The following is a 21,987-nucleotide window of genomic DNA, read 5'->3' as shown; positions in this document are numbered from 1 at the left end:
GCTCTATTCTGGTTGTTTTTTTTCGTGGTTAAGAAATGTAAAAGAGAAAGAGAGAGAGAGAGAGAGGTGGTATAGGGCATGCTTTCTATACTGATGATATCTACTGCTAAACATTCCATGTTCTCAAAAAGTAAAAATAGACAAAATATCTAACTGGCTCCTTGTTAATGCAACATATTGGAGATGTATAAAAGGAGCGGTTTAGATGAACTGGGATTTCACTTTTTGATTTCGTTACTTCAGATTCTGCCATGCAGAAAGAAAGCGAAAATAATAATAATAATAATAATAATAAATAATAAATAATACATAGAGGAAGCACATGAGCAGCAGAAGAAGAAGAATAATAAAAAGAAACAAGAAGAAGAAAAAAGCTGGTGGGGCTGCTGCTCACTGTACAGCTACGGCTTTCATATTTTGTGACAGAGCATTAACAATGACAGTGCAAAGGGTTGCAGCCGATCCCATAAAACAACCGTAATTATTGTGAAATATAAGGGGCTGGACGATAGCTACGGGTCATGGAGTGCACACATTTTTCAACAGCCGTATATATAGCAGATGCCAATATATATGATATTGATATGATACTCGATGGATCTCTTAAATTGATGATCGAGGAAGAAGCAAAAGGAAACAGGAAACAGGAAAATGGGGGACAGGGTGTGAGAGTAAGTGGGGCTGATCAGTGCAAAATTTTCTGACCCACCTGGATAGAATGAGATGGAAATGGGATCAAGGCATGGGATTGGTCTGATCAAATATTTTGTCCTGAACCCAATGCTCTCCCTCATTTATTGCCGGATACCCAGATTCATGCTAAGGTATCATCAAAAGTTAGAGAAAAAAAAAAAAAGAAAAACTGCACCTGCATCCATATGCAAATATGCCAGCCCTATATATATAATAGTTGCCCATTCCCCCTATCTTTCTCTTCCTTCATATCTACGCTTTCCTTTTTCGTCTCCTCTGCCCTATTTTTGTCTCCCCACTTCCTGCTGATCCATTTCTTTTTCATTATATTACCTACCTGCCTTCTTTCTCCTTCAGAATGCTTTATTCATCATTTATCCTTACGGTACTCTATTTTTTGGCTCATGCAATTATGGATGCTAGTGAGGACCATGTGAACCGTATGCAGTGAGAGAGAGAGAGAGAGAGAGAGAGAAAGCTTTGTTTTGGTTAGACGTAATTTACCATATTGGCTATCTGGATATGATATTATAAATATTAAAACTCGTACCCTGTGGAGTAATGGTAGTGAATTAAAACAAAAGATTCCTAGCTGCCAAGTTGAGGGTCCCCCACTTTCCATGACTCGTCACTTTTTGTCCTGGTGGAAGAATGGGCACGGGGGGGGGGGGGGGGGGGGGGGGGGGGGGGGGGGGGGGCGCCCATGTACTTCCAACTGGGTTTTCGGCATCTCAGCCCACACTGTTTCATGTGGTACCGCGCATTAAAACGAGAGAGAGAGAGAGAGAGAGAGAGGGGTAAAATATTCTGATGACCATGTTCCTAACCCCTCCAACATCTAGTTCATCGAATTCTTCTCTTTCTTTTCTTTCTTCTTTTGTCGTTTTGGAGAAGAGATCAGGACGACTGGATGAAAAGGGTTGGACTGTTTTGTTTTTCAAGCTGTTCATTACTTCGGCATTGTACTAGTCATGATATAATTAATTGTTCTATTTTTTTTTTTTAACAAAAGCAGCTGCAACAATACTTCGGATAATCTTGGATATATATTTATATATATATATATATATTTATATATATATATATATATTTATATATATATATATATATATATATATTATATATATATATAAAGGTTTGGAGATCTAGGACCTTCACAGACTATATATCTTTTAGGGGTGACAATACGTGATACGACCCGTTAACCCAATACGAACACGACACGATAAAAATAAGTTAAAGTTTAGCTTTAACGGGTTCGGATCAAAATGGGTTGACCCGTTAAGACACGATTACTGAACGGGTCACTAACGGATCAACCTGTTATGACCCGTTAAGAAAATTAAATTTACCTTTATACCCTTAGGCCTAAAGGGTAAGGAGAAAGCTTCACTTTCTTCTTTAAGTTCTAAATTTGTTTAGATCTGTGTTTTTTATTTATTTTTATTATATTTGAGATTGTAACATTAATATATTTACATTATATGTTTTGTTTATTATATTTGGGATGTAATTTTAATAATGAATATTATTACAAATTGTGTGGATCATATTTGTTTGTATTGTAATTTTAAACTTGTAGTTAGTTTTTTATTTTTTATAGATATTATTTATATTTAAATATTTATATAAAATCAGTTAAGTCAAACAGGTCGTGTCGTGTTGTATCGTGTCTGTTCAACCCATTAACGTAAACGGATTGAAATGGAACGGGTCGTGTCGTGTCATGTTGTGTCAATTTATTTCTTATTCATTAATGGGTCATAACGGGTCGTATTGTGTCAACCCGTTATCTTACTGTGTCGTGTTCGGGTTTGAAATTTTGACACGAAATCCTTAACAGGTCGTGTTCGTGTTGACCCGTTAAGTGTAATGTATATACTTTGACACGACACGAACATGACCCGTTAACACGATTTGACACTCCTAATATTTTTTAACAAAAATTTTATGTGCAGTAATTTTTACATATTTTTTTGTGTATTTTATTGATGCGATTGACTGCATCACTTTTTTTTTAAAATAAAATGACTATTTTAATTAATCACATCAGTGGAGTGTACAAAAAATACGTAAAAATAAGTGTGTGTAGCATAACTATCTTTCAACATTTTATCCCTATGGCATTAATTCTAACCATTGATCTCGCCTGATTCAATAAAAATCTATTTCGATGATGCAGTACTCATGTTGTTAACCTAACTAGCCCGTAGCATATTGCAGCAGCACCGTCCAAACACTTGGATCCTGAAAATAAACACACAAGCACGTACGTACTACCTTTAATGATTTTGTAACATCATTGGAGTAGTTTCTTTCTTTCAAAAGTAAATTAAGAGGGTTTATGACTGACTAGAATTGAATTAAAATAAAATTAATATAGGTGATGATATATTATTTTTATGGCCGTGGAAGAGGAAACCGAGATCCACCCACAAGAGTTGAAAAAAGAGCCAACCCAACAAAAATAGGGTTTAGCTCGCTTAACTAGCACGCAAGTTGCTCCAGTTACATCCAAACCGACTTTCTGAAAAGCATCCCGATCAGGGGAAAAAATATAAAAGAGATAACATCCACTTTCCGTTTTATTTGATGTCTTTGAAAAGACCCACTCCCAAAAGTTACACATCATGCTAGCTCGTGCGGAGCTCTCTGCCCACATTTTCCATGGGGGGAATACACTTTTTCTGCCAATTTTGGTGCGACTGTCCCCGGGTTTGACTCAAATGGTAGAATATTTAGAGACTGGAAAACGATCTGTCTTGCCATTCTGGCCTTAAAATTTGATAAATGATTGGAAAAAAAAAAAAAAACAAAACAAAAAAAAACAAAACAAAGAACATGCAAGGGAAATAAATGGAGAATCCATTGCCTCAAGTTAAACAAGCGAACTCAGATGATCAAGTCCGGCCTGCTCTAAGAAAGAATGATATTTAAGCCGAAGGAAAAAGCCACCTGATCATCATATATGTCTTGTAGGAATAGCTAGGTTTTAAGCTGGGGCCTAGCTCTCCAGGATATACGTCTTCTTACTCACGTACGTACTAAGCTTGGGCCGACCCAAAAACTTGATTAGATCAATATTTATTTATACTAATACCCAGAAATCGATTACAAATAAGTTCAACTTGCCCAAATCAGGCAGACGGGCCGGCCGGCACACGACCAGGTTTGATATAATTGTCATCCATTCACTGCAAAACCAGAATATGAGTACTCATGTGGCATATATACAAGCACGATGGTTTGATCAGTCTATCAGAAAACTGTGCCTTTAATTTGTAAGACTATTCATATGGTGGAGTTGATCTGCCTATAGTTCAAATCACAATTTGAGGGGTACTAGGATTATTTCTCAGAATATCTTACTATTATTCATTATTTTATTATTACTTTTAACTACTATTCAATATTCTATAATTACATTTTAACTACTATTCACAGATCAAATACCTAAGAATATCTCACTACCCAAACACAACCGTACTTTTGTTAATCCATGCTATCCAATCCTACATTAACAACAATGAATTAGGTCATTTAAGTTCAAAAGAACTTGAAATATTATATCAATGACAATTAAATAATTTGAAGTTTTAAGAACCCGGGACACTATAGGAAACTCTACGTCGAATATCTTTTACGATTAGTAATAGAAGAAAACTACATTTAGAAAACTCTACAATCAAGTTATAAATAAAACTGAAAATTAATCATTTTCCCGTGCACTGCATGAGTGCACGACGTGCACTTGAACTAAAAACCAATGACACTACATTCAAGTTCACCACCCATTTCCTAATTACAGCCTCCGGTTTTATCATTGGTAAAATCATCGAGTACGGTGTTCGTCTATCGCCTCTCTAAGATCATGAAGAATATCAAACTTTTCAAGATTAAGCTTCACCCATATTTGAGTCAGACATATCCCGGACAATCTCTCCATGATACATGCATGACTTATATATATTACACACCATTCCGTAATGTAACCTATGCTATCTTCAAACAAAACACTTGTAGGTACCATTCTTATAAATGGGAGAGGAATTTGTAGCTTTGGCCTCGAACAAGAATACCCATGCTTGACTCAACTGGAACATCAGACATTCCATCATTCTCTTTCATTCGAATAGATTTCCTGGCACCTTTCTGTTTATGGTTTTTTTCCTGGGTGGCAAACTTTCCTAACTATTGACGGAGCTGAAAAATGGTCACATTATAAATGGGGAAAACATTCATGACTAAGGTAGTTAACCTAACTTTTTGATTGATTGGTGTCCATCCATCCCATCAAATTTCATGCTTAAGGCACAAGTTTTATATTTTAGGCCATACAATGCTGCTTTTGAGTGATTCTAATCTCAATCCGTGTATAGATCAGCACACCATCCACATAATTTAAATGGTAAGATTTGATTTGTAAGATTTAAATTTTAAAATTTATCTTCCAAATTAAATTATGTCACGTAAGTAATATATATGTGGTCATGTAAAGGCCTTAGAATAGTAGTACTCTTAGCTATAAGCCATAAATTCTTATATATTAAAGCTTGTGGATGTATGTCATTTGCAATCTGATAGTCCTCACTCAGAGACTTCAAAATAACCTATATTTTGATATAAATAACTCAAAGATTTGGCTTCATTACAAGTTAAACATCAAGTCCACCTACCCAGAGAGAGAGAGAGAGAGAGAGAGAGAGAGAGAGAGAGAGAGAGAGAGAGAGAGAGAGAGAGAGAGAGAGAGAGAGAGAGAGAGAGAGAGAGAGAGAGAGAGAGAGAGAGAGAGAGCATGAAGTACCAATTTTATCTATGATCTTATGACAACCAATGATACCTGGACAATGTCATTGCTCTTGATCTCAACACCTATTTCACTGCATGAAGATAAAGAATTCAGCATTTTCCCAGTAAATGCAGTATAACCATTTTGTCCATAATGGTGATCTTGATTTTCAGGCTCACGCAAAACAGCCATAGGCTTTGTCCATGCTACTCTAAACTCCATATTGGAGGACCGAAAAGCACAACATTCAAGTTCTCATAATGCAGAAAAAATATGCATGTTTCTGTGCCTATATAACTCTTTTCCCATCTTTGTGAAAAATGAAGGTTATGACCATAAAAAAATAAAACATATTAATTGTACAAGTAATTTTGACCAATCATGATAACATATATAGTTCCAGTTGCTTAAACACACATTCAATAAGAATCAATTGGCATGCCAGGAAAATTTATATAGAAAGTGGAATGACCCAAGCAAGGCTGAAGCCACATCTAGGCCCATAGTTTTAACGGATTAGTCAATGTTACAATTGAAGCCCATTGGAATCATCAATTATAAAGGGCGTAAATTTTCTCTCCCAAGTAATGTGAGAACGTCACATTCAATGCTTTCCTACACCATCACACAATTTGGGGTATCATAGAAAGTGTAAATTTCAATCTCAAACGGAGGGAATGGTTCATTCTAGCTGTCTAATTGAAGCACAACATTCTTCAGATTGGATGTACAATAATCAATCAAACAAACACGCACACGCGCCATACCTTGCAGTGTTCTGTTGACTTATTGGACATCATGGAGTGCCTGTTTGAATTGATTCAGGCATTGGAGCCCTTTGTCCAACCCTATTTGTGGAAATCACATAAAGCTCATTGATTATAAGATGGATTATGTCACGTTCATGCTCATTCAATGAATGTAAACCATTTGAACAGATTTGTAAAAGCAACTCTGATAGATCATACAGACATTGTTTGCCCCAATGACAAGCTTCCCATTAGATGTGAAGTAATCTTCCACCAAAGATGGTTGAACAAAGTCAACAGAACCGAGCAAAAATCTTCTTGAGTTGTTGACCAGGGCATATTCCTTTTTTGATTCATAGATGTCAATAGAAGATTGAGTACCAAATCCATAGCTCAACTCAGAGGATGAGATCCCACTTTGGTAGAGCCCTATGTCTAAGATCTATGTCTAAGATCTCTTGATGATAAATAAGCAGGTGACGAATCACCCTTCTTGAAAGATGAGAGTCACTTCTATCACATTCATGTTCATGATAGTTTATGCCATTATTAACATTACAAGGAAAAGAATGAGGCACCAGAGGATTCAGACTCTTTCTTGTTTCTGGCTCCTTTTCAAGACATTGTGAGCTCACAAACTCAGAAACTCCAAATGAAGATCGATAAGAAGCCAAGGTGCCCTTCCAACAAGGTGAATCCACATCAGAATCATTCTCATCGAGCGGAACTTTCAACGTAAACACCAGATTTTATCCCATGAGATTGCAGCTTAGATTTTACAATTTTTAAGGAATCCAAAACACCATTAGAGATAGGCTTGTCACTTTTTCTTTCATTAGCTTTTTCTATCAAACTTTTATCTAGGTAGATCTCTTTGCCTTTAGCATTTAGCAGGGCATGCAACTTTTTCAGGCTAATTAGATTACAACTAGACAGATTATCATTGTTGTCGAGGCATTAAAGCCTGATAAATTTGTCTTCACTAAAAAAATGGGATTAAGGGCTAAATTAGTTGTGCTAGTGCCTAGTGACCCAAATGATGCAGCTGGCAAGGAATTCTTTGTTGGTTAAGGAGAAACAATATGTTCAGCTCAAGAAAAAACAAGTTATAAGAAGGATCTCTCGCACAAAGTAAAATTCATCTTGCAACTATTCCCAGTCACTGCTGGTAGTGGATATGACCACTGATGTACAAGCACAGAAGTTATGTGCTTGTACATTAACAACTAACGCGAGAGAAAAAGTGATCACTGTCTATTATAATCATGCCTTCATCAGTGCACATTGTCTATTATAATATATCATAAATTTAAGAAAGATAAAAGTCAAGATGAAGGCCCAATTGTAATAGACATATTGATCCCAGACCTGGTTATAGATGTCAAGTACCAGTATTCTTTCAATCCATCTGCGAGTACATAAATCTAATACCACATCATAATTCCTTGGTAATTAGAAGTCCCTCCAATATTACTACTTTGTATCGACAACCCTCACTCCAATGTTCTCAAATTTTATGACAAGTGAAGTTTTGATGTAGTATATTTGATTGTATTACTTTGAGAGAATGATGTATGAGCCCCTGATTAGTCCTACATTCATTGTGTTCTATGTGAAAATGAGATATATAAGAAAATGTGGGAAGTTCCATTTATGACTAGCCCTTTTGGGTATGACCGTATGAGGCACACACGACTAACTCTTCTCTATATCGTAGACTTGACAACAATGACTGTATTTCTTGTTTCAAATACAAGAGAGATAGAAGTAGAACTGGAAGTACTCTCCTATAAGCTATTGGCAATCATGTGACACATGTTCAAGATTAGTGAACAAGAGATGCCTTAAAGTTCTGAAGAAGGGATACAATGAGAAATATGCCATTTAAGAATTAAAGTTGTACATTGGCACAAGTAAAGACCCCAAAAATATATAAGAAAAAAATTATTAATCATCTGAAAAAATAGTTTTTTGTACTAAGCTACATAACAGAAAACATTAGATTCATTATTTGCATGAATTACATACCAACCAAAAGAGAGAGATTTTCTTGTTTAAGAAACATAACTATAGACATTTACTTTTGAGGACGGCCACTAAGCTACAATTATAGAAGCCTGTACATAAAGGTAGAGTCCAGAAACTAGAAATTTTGAATCAAAACATAATCGACATACAATATTATCGAGTTCAGCTAAAAGAATGGGAACCAAAGATCCAAAGAAAATATGCAAGATTTCCATGGAATTGCCCAAGTAAGAGACAGGTACCTTGAGTTTGCAAGCTTCCAAACGCCCCTGAACTAACCTTCCAGAAGAAACTCCCTTGATGACCCCTCCTCTTGTCTTGTTCCGCATTACATGTGCCATCACCACTATCAGCCCTTTGGCTGACATAGCCAAAAACTGACTAGCTCTAGGTGTAATCGGGGCCAAGGACTTGTTTAATATCATAGCATCTACCTCTGAGTCATTAGGCATAACAGACAGACTAATTCCTCGCAATAATTATAGTGATGGAATATAAGAAGATTGCCCATCAAAATCAGAAGGATTATCATATGGGAAATCCATGATACCTTTATCAGAATGATGGTAATGATATTTATAAGCCTCCCAAGGCACATCAAATACCAAATCTCCTTCCAAATTGAGATCATGAAAGGAATCGGCCAAGGATAAAGAAAGGTTGGGGCTCTGGGAATCGTCTAGTGAAGGTGTAAAAGATTGCTGGCATGAGTTTGCCATCGAATTCAAGCGGGTTGGGGATTGAAGCCTAAAGGGCCGAGTGAAAGGTGACAAACGGGACGGCAATGTCAAAGACTCTTTCTCCATGACCCACCTCCATTTTGTTCCAAAAGCTGAAAATATAGCCACCCAAATGATCAAAACAAAATACGCCCGTAACAGCAGAACAAAATTTGAAGGAAAAAAAAAGTGAGAGAAAAGATCAAAAGTGGTTCTTTACACTAACAAACAAGTCATTAAGGTACAAACTACAAAGGGCCTTTCTTGTTTCTTGTCTCATATGTTGCACAACAAGTTCTACTTCGTTGGAGATAGTCACAGAGACACTCGAAAGGTAATATATCAATCAAGTATCACTAAAGCATCATTGAAAATGGCGTAGGAGCCAAGAATTGTCGTTCAAACCACTTATGCGTGAGTTCAAAGCAAAAAGAAATTGACAAAAAGACAGCTTAGACCATTCTCATTGGCTTGGCCATAGTTGAAGGATAGCTAAAATTTAGATAATCTGTGTCAAAAAGTCTCCAAATTGGATTGGGCATCTCTAAAACAATTTAAATTTCAGCTACAGTGCTTCACCAAATATAGCTAACTACAATTACTTCATCAAATATTAAAATATTAGTTTCTCATTCCAAGCAAACAAATTAAATTAATTAGAATATAATTAACATTTAACATTTAGAATGTAATTATTAATTTATTATTAACATTTAATAATACTCTTTTTAATATTAATTTAATTAGAATATAATTATTATTAACATTTAATTGGTAGAATTATAAAATGTGATAAAAATAAATTTAATTAATTAATTATTAAAATAATAATATTTTATTATTATATAGAGAATAAATAGATAATCTAATATAGAGATTAAATTTAAATAAAATAAATAAATATAAATTCATGTGATATTAGTTAAAATTTAAAGATATATTTGACCAATCCAATCAGACTGCTCTTATTGAATATACTGAGCAACGGGCTTTTCGTCTGAGTTTGATGCTTTCAGATTCTGAGGTTGTCAAAGTTTACAAGTTTAGACTGTAGTGTAGGAAAAAGAAGGACGATTTCATAGAAAGTTCAACTCCACACAGCTCAAACTCGCAGTTAATCCTCTCCTTTTAAAGATTGTTGTAGAATCTGCTATTATAAAATTCATTATAATCATATAAAAAAAAGTAAAACATAAATTATAAAATTCCTTATAATCATATAGGCAGCTTGGACTCAAGCTGGTTTTTTTTTTTTTTAATGTATAATCGTATCATTTTCCTGTCGTCCCATTCAAATCTCCTGTACTTTTACTCATAAATTGATTTGACAGTAAACGGAAACTGGTTTAAACTTTGAGACAATTTCAGTGAAATTACTGAAAATAAGATACGCAAAGAAGATTCGACACATATTTTAAAATGAGAAATAATAATAGTAATTGTGAATGCGTAAATTTTTTATAAATATCGGGTAATTATTTAAAAAAAAAAAATAAATATAAAATTTATATAAAAAATTTAATTTTTTAAATAATAATATTCTTTTTTAAAATAATTATATAGCACTTACACATTCTATAATTATATATAATATTATTCTTTTAAAATTGAATTGAGTATTTATCGAAAAACTCATACCAATTATACCTCTATATTTTTTATTTTATCGATTTTGATAAGGTTAGCTTTGAAATTTTCAGTATATTATATATATTATTATAATATAATGATATATTATAATATATTATATTATATAGTGATATAATATTAGTATAACTACTAATATTACAAACTATAATATTAATATATAGTTATTTATATCTAGTGAATTACTAATGGTATATTTAGTATTAATACTAATGTATACTATTAGAAATCCATGCTCATTATCACCCATTATATATAGTATTAGTATACTATACTAATACTATATATATACTATATAGTGATATAATAATATTTATATAGTCATCTACTGATACTATCTGGTAGTGATAATATATTGGGTTACATATAATATGCTAGTGATAATATGATAGTTACATATACATTTTATATTAGTGTATATGATTAAATGTATATAAATATATGTATTTATCAAAAATAACATATATTATAATTTAATATGCAATAAAATGTATTTATCCTTAATATATATATAATTTATATTAATAACATATGATCAAATGTTTATGTTTAAGATTAAAATTTTATGTTATATTAATTTTGTGTTATTAGATTATTTTTATACATGACTTATAGGATTTTAAGATTTAATCTTATATTAATTAACAATTTAGCATATAATATAAAATTATTTTATATATAATATAAAATTCATATAAAATATAAATAATTAAAAAATATATATGCCGGTCTGGTTCGGTTAAGTTCAATGTTAGAAAAAGGAAAATCGAAACTGGTCCAATCCACCGGTTCACCGATTTTTTTTCACACTTAAATACGGCTAATAATAAACACTTTATACAATCATTTTTATAATTCTATTTTAAAGAATAATATTGGATATAGTATAAACAATTCTAACACACTTCCTTATATTGATTCCACATTTAAAAAAATTAAAGAAAGTTACAAGTTTTGTATATTTTAATATTATAAATATTACGTCTTTTTCGTAAATAGAGCAGTACTGGCAAAGGAGGCGGCTACATTAAAATAAGCGACGATTTCATTTTTCATTTTTCATTTTTACAACCCTACTTGCCTTCGCACTTAAATTTCCTATTAAAATAAAATTTAAGAGTACAATATAAAAATTCCCACAATCTTTTATTCAATTTGTAATTTCATCGTAGCCTTTCGGTTTGAGCAATGTCCTCCCGTACTATTAAAAAAAAGGAAAATGTTGGTTTGTCCTGATTTTGCCTCAGATTTGACGGTTAGTATATTTTATTTTTTTTCACTTTTTTAAACGTTTAAACAAGTTATTATTAATAATTTTTATTTTTTTAAATATTTAAATATATTTAAAAATATTTAAAAAAATATTTAATTGTACTATAGGCACGCCAGTAGCAGATGCTCTGCGGCAGAATATGCTTCGTTTGGATGATTAACTCATCTCAACTCATCATTATAACTTTTTTAAATTCCAATACAAAATATAATAAATAATTTAACTTTTTTAAATTTTAAAATAATAATAATATTAAAAAATAATATTCTAATAATATTTTATTATCTCTACTCAACTTAACTCAACTCACTTCAACATCCAAACACAAATTTAAGTATCCTTAAAAAACTACGTGCACTATGCAACTATTTTGTGAAAAACTTGACCATACCATCCTTGATGAAAATGAGAAACATCCAAAAAGAATTTTTAAAAATGTTGAGAATTGAAAACGGGATACACCGTGGGATTGGGGAAGGAAGAATGGAGTACCACTATCCGCTCTTATTTAAAAAATAAAATAATAATAATAATAAATAAATAAATAAAAGATAAAAAGTAGTTTTGTTTTTTAGTCGAAGAGTAATGCCACAAACATGAACATAATACATAGAATTTCCAAAGACAAAGGAAAATAGTTAGAGAATACCTTAAAACCGGTCCATCCAATTTTGTCCAATTAACAGCTCACTAATAGTTAATTGACATGTAGGCTTCCCACCACAATTATCATGCAGCCCCCACTCGTAATGTTCATCGAATTCGTTTCTCCCTTTACAGAAAGGCTCTTAGCTTAGAAGCAAAGTCCCTTTCATCTGCCCCCACTTGCTGCCCCTCTCTTTCATCTGCTTCCATCCCTTTTGCATTGCCGCTTAGAAGCAAAGTCAACTTTTGCAAGATGTCGGACATCATAAGAGCAAAAGATGAAAGACCCACCCAGGAGGAAATTTGCTATCAGCATGAGCTTCAACTCGAAGTCACCAGAGCAAGATTTGATGTCCACAACTTCCAAGTGGCTCCACCACAGAAAAATCCTTCAACAGAAATAATGGACTCTTTACAGCCTCCTCATTGTCAGCTAATGTATCTAGATCATTGACCCACTCTGGCCCGTCATCATCATCCTTTTAAAACAACCGGGAATTCAATACAAACCCAGCCCATTCAAGTTTACTGGGCAGCACAAATCTAGCACGGATTTCGTGCGAGAGGGATGCAAAGGAATTGAGAGTGCCAGAGCCAGTGGCGGAAGAAATATATGTGGGCAATGGTGGTACGAAATCCGTGTGGATGAGATGGTGGGGAACATCAAGGTAGGCAAAGGACGGTCGGCGTCAGACTGAGATGATGGCGGTGGAATTGACTTTGCTCTTGGGCGGCGGAGTAAAGAGACGGAAGCATAGCAAAGTGGAGGGGCAGTGAGCTTTTCTGGTCGTAGAGGTTTTTTACAAATAAAGTTATTTAGTGTGAATGAGACTATTGAGATTATTGTGTAATTTCTAACATGGCAATAGGTGAAAAGAGTGCTGCTTTCTTTCTAATAATAGGTCGACCGCTTAGAAGCATAATTGAAACAGTAATGAATAGTAAAAATAATTTTACATCCCTATTTTAACAAACCGTTTTTAAAAGTTTATTTTATTTTTTGAAAAGAAATTCCCCTTTTAAAACTATCAAGAGCTATTTTATTTTTTATTTTTTAGAAATAAGTGATATGTAGCGCCGTGTAGAAACTTTTTGAGTGGCTCTACAGACGCGTGATTTGGAACACTCCCTTAATCATTAAAAAAAAAAAAACATTGTTGGGATTTCCATTCGTAAGAGCAGCATTTCTCAAACTTTCTTTTTATCGGCAATGAGTGCAAATAATGCCTCGATTAGTTTTGGGACTACGTGACATAATTTTTTTTTTTTTTTTACTAAGGATTTCCGTAAAGAAATGTTACTTAGCATTTCTACAGTGCCATATAATAATATGTAATTTATTATTTTTATCATTTTATTTAAACATACATTTTTAATAAAGGAGATAAGTATAATTTTTCTTTTTCGCATTTGACAGTTTAAGAGAAAATCTTTATAAATATGCTAAGAATGTGGATGCAACATTTAAGATCGGAGAAGGTTTCATCTCACTTCATCTTATTCTCAAACATTATTTAAATATTAACATTTTTTAATTTCAAATATTCAACATTTTCATCTAATCATTATCTAATAATTATAACTTTTTCAAACTTCTAAACAAAACATAAAAAACAATTTAACATTTTTAAATTTCAAAATAAATATAATATTAAAAATTTATATTCTAAAAATATTTTAACTTTATAATATTTTTATTCAACTTTTTCTCTCTCAAGTTACATGTTGAAGCAGTATGTATGACTTGGAATAATGCTAGATACAGTCATGAACCGTGTAAGCGCCGTGCACTTTCTTAAAAAAAGAATGGGGTCTACTATTAAAAATTAATTTTTTTATGTGAATCTCATATAGGACTTACAAAAAAATAATTTTTTAATCGTGAATTTCATTTTTTTTAAAAAAATATGCGATATTTATATAATCTATAACTATATCTAACATTATGAAGAGATGGTTTGATACAAGGAGTTTACCCCCAGAGAAATTGTATCTTTTTTAACCCAATAAATCATCAATTTGTTACAAATTGAAAGACCAAACATCGCTTTTTTTTTTTTTTATTCTTTGTTATGGAAAAAAAAAAACTATGAAAAAAAATATAGAGTAGTACTGTTTTCCTCCTTTTGATACAGGTACGTACATAATTACTAACTGGACCCAGATCAGTACATAGGACATGGGGCTTGTAGTTGGATCGATTGAGTGTAGGATAAGGAAAACGACTTCATATATATATATGGGAAGCACTATATACTAGGACAACGATCTCACATTTAAAGGCATCCTTGTGAAAATGACCGAAAAAAGCACAAGGACATATATTTAATTATAATATGAATAAGATTTTTTTATTTTTTTATATATTGGAATAATGTATATATATATATATATATATAATTTAGAGAGAGAGATCAGAGAGAGATATGCGCGGTATTGTCATGTTTATATCTTTCTTAATTATAAAAAAATATTAAGATCAGGAAATTAAAAACAAAAAATCTATTTACCTCTCACGTGAACAAATATGGTTGATGATTACCGTCATATACTTTATGAATAATGCTATTATACCGTTTTATTTTATCCCCTCATTTTGACCGATTATATATTTAATTTTTTTATATTTTATTTATTTACATATTTTTTTTAAAAAAAATATGAAAGAAAAAAATTATAAAAATTATAAAAAAAATTTGCCTAGGGGAACGCCCTGCGGTTAATGCTAGGCGGCACTCTAGCAAAACTCAAAAATAAAAAATATATATTTATAAAATTATAAAAAGCACACCCAATTACGTCGTTAGGCAAACAATTGCGTGCATGCAGCTAATTAGAGCCCTTAAATGGATCCTTCCATTGAATAGATTCCCCACAGCGCTTCTACGTACAATCGGCACAACAGCAAATAAAGCTTTGCACACTTCACAGTACAACGAAAGAGATTGACGGATCATTTCCATCCAAATCACACCCAAATAAAATCATTCGATGATCAGCAGTTATATTACATGGATCGATGAAGATGATCATATTGGTGATCATGCATGCATGGTAAATTAACATGCATATATACAAATGCATGCACATTCTTTTATATATATATATATATATATATATATATATACATGATGATATTGCATGATGAGTTACATGAGGCAGCAAGAATTGACGTTGTCATCGTTGAACATGTTGCTGACCTTGTCGTCTCCTCGATGATTGATCGGAATGGTTCCATGCTTGTCCCCGACATTGTAGCCATGTTTATAATAGTTGTAACTCTCTTTGAATTCGTGAGTTGTGTCTTTGAAATAGTTGTTGGCTGATGTAAAGTAGAGAGGGGGTTCTGGGTAGGGCCAGAACTCAGCCCTCTTTCCAGCCCTCCTCACTGCCTTTAGCACCTTGTTCCGATCTACGTACCCCACCACTGTTACCTTTTCCCTCTCCAACTCCACCTCCACCGAGTCAATCCCTACCGATCGAGTGATCATCATGATCATGTACATGTCATATATCATGTAGTCATGTTGTATGTAATGGGCATTGAGTTTTTCAATTAATTGCAAGCAGACCATTTCATCTTATTTCAATATCCAAATACCATAAACACAAACACTTTTCAATTTTTAATTTTCAATTTTCAATTTTTTTTACTTAATCATTACCTAATTATTACAATTTTCCTAAACTTCCAAGCAAAACACCCAAAACAATTCAGCTTTTTCAAATTTTAAAATAAAAATTATATTAAAAAATTATATTATAACAATATTTTAACTTTATAATATTGTTATTCAATTTTTTCTCTATTCTTTTCCAAAACCCCATAAAACATTTTAACTCAAACAATTTCTAACACATCTCATGATCTCAACTCAAATATCTCATTAGTATTATTCACAAACTATCTAACTCATTTCATCTCAACTCACTATCTAAATGAGACCTTAAACTTTTCTTAGGAATCAAATCAGCTTGTCATGTCAGCATGTATATATATATATATATATATATATATATATATATATATATATATACTGATTTGCAAAAATAATTTCTCATTAATTGGTTTTTTGTATGATCAACAAGAAAAGGACTGGGGACCGGTGGATATCTGCCGAGTATCTAATTAATTAAGTAGGGAGATAAAGCAAAATAGAAGAACAGATCATCATGCATGCATTCATATTGTACCTCTAAGCTTGTGGATGGCGTTTTTGACCACTCTCTCGCACCCTGTGCAGCACATCCTTACTTTCAGCTCCACTGTCTGTAAAGCAAACACGGTTTTATCATTATCTAGGGAATAACACGGTTTATATATAGATGCTGCTTCGATCCATAAAAAAGTTATTCAGACGATCAGTTTCTTTCCTTTCTTCTTATTCCTTTGTTCCGTTTGCTCCTTTAAAGACTTTAGACTTTAGGCGGTTAATTATATCAAACTAAAGGAATTAAGAAAAGTTATGTACTACGATTATTAGATTAATCTTATTGTCACACATTCTTTATTTCCTCACTACGCCATGGGAACATGTTGTCTTTTCAACTTTTTTATTAAAGCAAAAGCTAGAGGCCGATCGATCTCAAGACATTATATGATTCAAGCAATTAATTAACATGCAGAATGTTGAAGGCGAGACATGGAAGCTGATACATCATCATAATTACCATAATTCATTCAAAGAATTAAGTGGCCTATCTTGAGTAAGCTCAAAAGATGGCCGGTTTGTTGACATGTATATAGATTACGTATTAATTAAGTTCTCCAAAACCATTGAAAAATGACACTACAGATTCACAAGACTTTTCACTTTGCAGTAGGTTTTCGGGAATGCATATGATCATTAACTTCTCCTAATCTGATATAGGATTCATGCTCTTCTTTTTCTTTTTCTTTTTCCCCTCTTTTATCTTCCTATAGCATGCATGGACAGAACAGGGAGATCCGAGAAATGAACTCATCGCACACACTTCATCCGATGACATGCATGATCGATCATTGACGAAATGAAAGTCCAAAACATGATTTGTTTTCCCAATATCGTATAGAAAGATCAACGCTATCAGAGATCAGAGTAAAACAACAAAAGACGGGAGAAAGAAGAGAAATATATATATATATATATATATATATATATATATATATATATATATATATATTACGAATATCTGTCTATTTTCTTTTACTTGTCTCGAGTACTTCCATGAGAGACAAAACAATTCATCATGGCATGCAAATGGTAGATCATGAAAATACTCGGGGAGAGAGAGAGAGAGAGATTCCTACTCTTTTTTCATTGAAATTAACATGATGAACACAAAAAAAAACATGCATGGTGGATTAAGCTTAAGGCCAAAAAAAAAAAAAAAAAACTTGATACGTACCTAGCTAGCTAGCTCGAAGAATCGATAGTAAAACAAAAGACAGCTTAGGAAAGGGAATTAACCTGCAAGGCAAGGGGACGACCCCTAGTCATGTTGTAGTTCAAGTTGTTGATTATGTGGTTGTCTCGATAGCGAAAGTAACAGTATGCAATGCCTGATATGAATGAACCCAATGCTCTCTCTAGTACGGTAACCATGGCATGCATATATATATATATGTATATATATAGGTTCCTTAAATATCAGGAAACTAACCAAGAGATCAAAACTCAAACCAAAGCCAAACCCTAGAAAGAATATATTCCTCTGCAGCCCAGCTTGGTACATACGTATCACTTCCTTAATGCTCAATCTCTTACAAAATATTCCAAAACTGTCTACTATTCCATGCCATGCCAGCAGTTTCTTGTTGGACTTGGGAGTAGATAATATTACCAAATTATTATCCAAAATATATATATTCCTCGCATGCATTAACTAATGCTTCAAATTATGTGGGTCAAGCCAACACGCATGCATGGTTTGGTTAAACTTGGAAGGGAATATCAGTGAACGTCAGATCTTATATATGTGATATATATGGAAGGGCTCAAGGAAGGAAAGGCGCTAGGTTTTGATGCAAAGGGAAGATATATTCTAAAAATCTTCTTTTCCAGTACTATCTTTGAAATAATATCAGTAGTACTGCTCCACAACATGCATGCGTTAATAGCTATCTAGAAAGCATAAGGAAGTTAGGTATTTCACATTTTTTTTTTATTAATTAAGCCTTGGGAATTAAAAGAGAATCTTTCGATCATATTTTCTAGTTAAAGAAATAAATTCGGGAATTTTTTTAATATGCTAAAGTGATGAACTAGTACTGTGTCTAATGAGAACCACTGAATTCTTACCACTAAGAACATGATCGATCATGAGTCTTGCAGCAATATATCACTTAATTAACAGTAGTGTTCACACTCCACCAGAAAAATATTCATAAAATTTAATCCCATATTCTATTTTAAGAAATCGAACCAATTAAATTAATTGGTCATGCGACGTTTAAAGGTATTAATCTTGATCTGGTACATGGTTACTTGCTAATATATATTTTTTTCAAGGCAATTAATATATATTTTGCAGCCGATATTTGTTCCGCTAAAGCAAGATTATAAATTGGGATAATAATAAATATTTATCATGTGTTATCAGCTAACCGTACTGATGATAAATATATATATCCACAAATCTTGGTTAATAATCCTTAGAAACTAGAATATTAGATATTTTCTCAGAACTTGCATGTAGATCATCCTAATTCAAGACATGATATATATATATATATATATATATATATATATATATATAAATATTATATGTGTGTGTAGTAGTAGCATATATACTGTTGATCATTTAGTTTTAAAACCTGTAAAATGAGTCAAATTCAATGACCCGTGGCCTCTTGAAACGACAAGTATCATGAGTTATATTAACGCAAATTATGCAAGAACTTTTCCAAGGAATATGTGATTACGTACATGATATAATTATTTGTATATATTAATTGGATTTTGGAGGGTTCGATACTCAGATTCTTCCACCTTTTTCTAACATTTTGATAAGGTTTCAGTAATAATGTGCCATTTTTATTAAATTCAATGGAGAAAACAGCTTTTATTGTCAATGCCATGGGCGCCGTTTTGGAGACAAACCGTATAAAAGAATGTGTCTTTATATAAATTATTAGGGATACCAAACATCATCTTGCTGCTATGGAACATATATAATATTATTAAACTCGTATTATTAGCTAGGGATCCTTTTTTTTTTATGTTTAAGTTCTAGACATGATTTGTCCTGAAACGCACTGAAATACTGATGGAAAGATTCTAATTATTTATAAGCTGCATGACATGATTCCACATAAGGTGCAATCATGATGTCAGTTCAGCAATATTAATATATAATATATTATATGGTGAAATACACGTCAGATATTCTCACTTTTTAATGTTGTGAAAATACTAAAGTAATTGCAGATGATATTTGGATCGAATTTCAAACGAAAATGAACTTAATTGATATATAATAAGATTTCTAATGACACCTCATGCTGCATGCAGCATTCATTCATGTGATCATTTCGATGTTTGTTATATATGGGCAACCAAAGAGAGATCTATATGATCAGTTGGGTCACCTTTGGGGTTTAAGTGAAACATCATTAATTCCTTCATTAGAAACAGAGCAATTGTGAATTATTGGTCCATCCATCACGAACAAATTGCGGATATTATTTATGCTGCCTAGCTAAATCTCAATGGTTGAAAGTAAAAGCCAGCTAGCATCTCTTGCTTTGACATCAATGACATGATGATGTTTTATATAACAGTAATAATACAAGGAACTTTACTTTTGAACCTGCCTGCTGAATCATGCATGATCATCTGTCTATACCGACTTGAATTCAGAGCTTCCTTCTTGATTGGAGCATTAATAGGTTCGAGGGAATCACCTTCGAAAGCCATAATCTAAATGAAAATACTTTAGACATAAAAAGATTACACAAAAGTAAATTCACTAACTGATGTGGTTTGATATGGTACGTCAAATCATGTAAAGTAAATCTAATAGATCCTATGAAACTACATCAGTTTGTGAATTTATTTTGTGTAATCTCTTTGTATATGTAGTAGTTATCTAATTTAAAAACTGATCAAGCCATGTTTAACATCATGATGCCACCAATCCTAGTTCTTCAAGTGGACATCATGAGTAGTACTCCTAATTTAAACATCAGGTCCATAAATTTTTTTTTTGTCTGCATGCACATGCATGCATGAGAGCGTTTGGTTCTTCCTATATATTACAAATTACACAGCATCCAAAAAAATCCTTAGCAGGAGGGCATGCACGTCCATGAAATGTGACAGCCAGATTCATCCTAGCTAGCTAGCTAGCTCCCTTTTGTAAATTGTACAGAACTAGCGGAGATCGATCGAACCAACCAACTTACGAGAAAACAAATTTTCTTTTGTATGCCAGTTAGGAAGGCATTAATTGTTTTGTTACAAACTCTCCAAAGAAACATCTTTCTTAGTAGTCCCCGGGAACTTAATTGTCCATATATATCATATATATATATATATATATATATATATATATATACACCTCTTTTCAGACTCAGATCCACCATACGAAGCACTTTGGGGCTTTTAACCTCATTTTTCAAGCACTTTGGGACTTCGAAGTACTGCTAAAACTGAGCACATACCCACCGTCACCGTCGTGGGTCTTCATGCACAAAGATGCCGTATACAAGTCTACAACTCGATCCTCATGGCCAGAAGTTAATTAAGTTTGAGTTTAATTGGGCAAGCATGAAGTGGGGATAGATCAGAGAGAAATGGCTACTCCGCCCATACGGGAAAGACTGCTATCTATCCGACCGTTTCCTTCTTGTTTTTTCATGCATGTGAGAAGTTCATGATATAAAACTTCCATATATAAAACTTACATCACATGAAACGATTAGAAAGAAATTCAAGGATCATAAGAGATCGAATGGAGACAAATCATTCAAACCCAAAAACCTAAAAGCTCCTCTATATTAATAGAGGAGAGATGCTGCATGTGCATCATATTTTTGTCATCATCTTCCAATTATCCTCTAATCTAATATTAAACAATTAAAAACATAATTTGACATCCATTACCTATCATCCATACAAGAGGATAATGAAAAGACAGTGATTAGTTAGAGGATGGTAAATAATACCCATAATTTCATCCTGCAAAATACCCCAATTTAACCCCCCATGAACCTAATTTTGTTCTTATCATCCTTGTATTCCATATTTGCCTCATGAAACCAAGAGAAATGGGTGCTCAAGATCGAAAGCAATGCTAGTTATAAAAAAATAATAATAAAAAAAAAAAAGCCATAAAATATATATATTTGAAAAAAAAAATGGAGATCTCCAAACGCTGAATTCCTCTGGTTACTATTTTCTATTAACCCACTAAGAATATATTTTGATGTTGAAGTGAGTTAAGTTGAAATGATAAAATATT

At 32.7% G+C, this 21,987-nt stretch overlaps 1 protein-coding gene across 1 annotated transcript; it reads right to left on the bottom strand.

Moving 5' to 3' along the window:
• Positions 1-15,474: 15,474 nt before the first annotated feature.
• Positions 15,475-18,185, bottom strand: LOC121268911 (heavy metal-associated isoprenylated plant protein 44-like). Its single transcript, XM_041173180.1, has 3 exons — positions 17,994-18,185; positions 16,738-16,813; positions 15,475-16,015 (listed from the first exon to the last, which is right to left on the bottom strand). The coding sequence occupies exons 1-3, from the start codon at positions 18,135-18,137 to the stop codon at positions 15,693-15,695; spliced, it is 543 nt and encodes a 180-aa protein (XP_041029114.1). The 5' UTR covers positions 18,138-18,185; the 3' UTR covers positions 15,475-15,692.
• Between the last annotated feature and the right edge of the window lie 3,802 nt (positions 18,186-21,987).

This window comes from Juglans microcarpa x Juglans regia, chromosome 6D, assembly GCF_004785595.1.
Source record: "Juglans microcarpa x Juglans regia isolate MS1-56 chromosome 6D, Jm3101_v1.0, whole genome shotgun sequence".
NCBI classification, from domain to species: domain Eukaryota; kingdom Viridiplantae; phylum Streptophyta; class Magnoliopsida; order Fagales; family Juglandaceae; genus Juglans; species Juglans microcarpa x Juglans regia.
The sequence above is the reverse complement of the archived record's forward strand: the minus strand, read 5'-3'. Positions and strand labels throughout refer to the sequence as shown.

Bases quoted from the DNA above. Each gene is read 5' to 3' on its own strand.
- LOC121268911 (XM_041173180.1), bottom strand. From the start codon at position 18,137: ATGCATGCCATGGTTACCGTACTAGAGAGAGCATTGGGTTCATTCATA. The intron at 16,814-17,993 runs GTTAATTCCCTT...TTTGCTTTACAG, and splicing joins GTCGTCCCCTTGCCTTGCAG to ACAGTGGAGCTGAAAGTAAG. The intron at 16,016-16,737 runs GTACAATATGAA...CTCGATCGGTAG, and splicing joins CGCCATCCACAAGCTTAGAG to GGATTGACTCGGTGGAGGTG.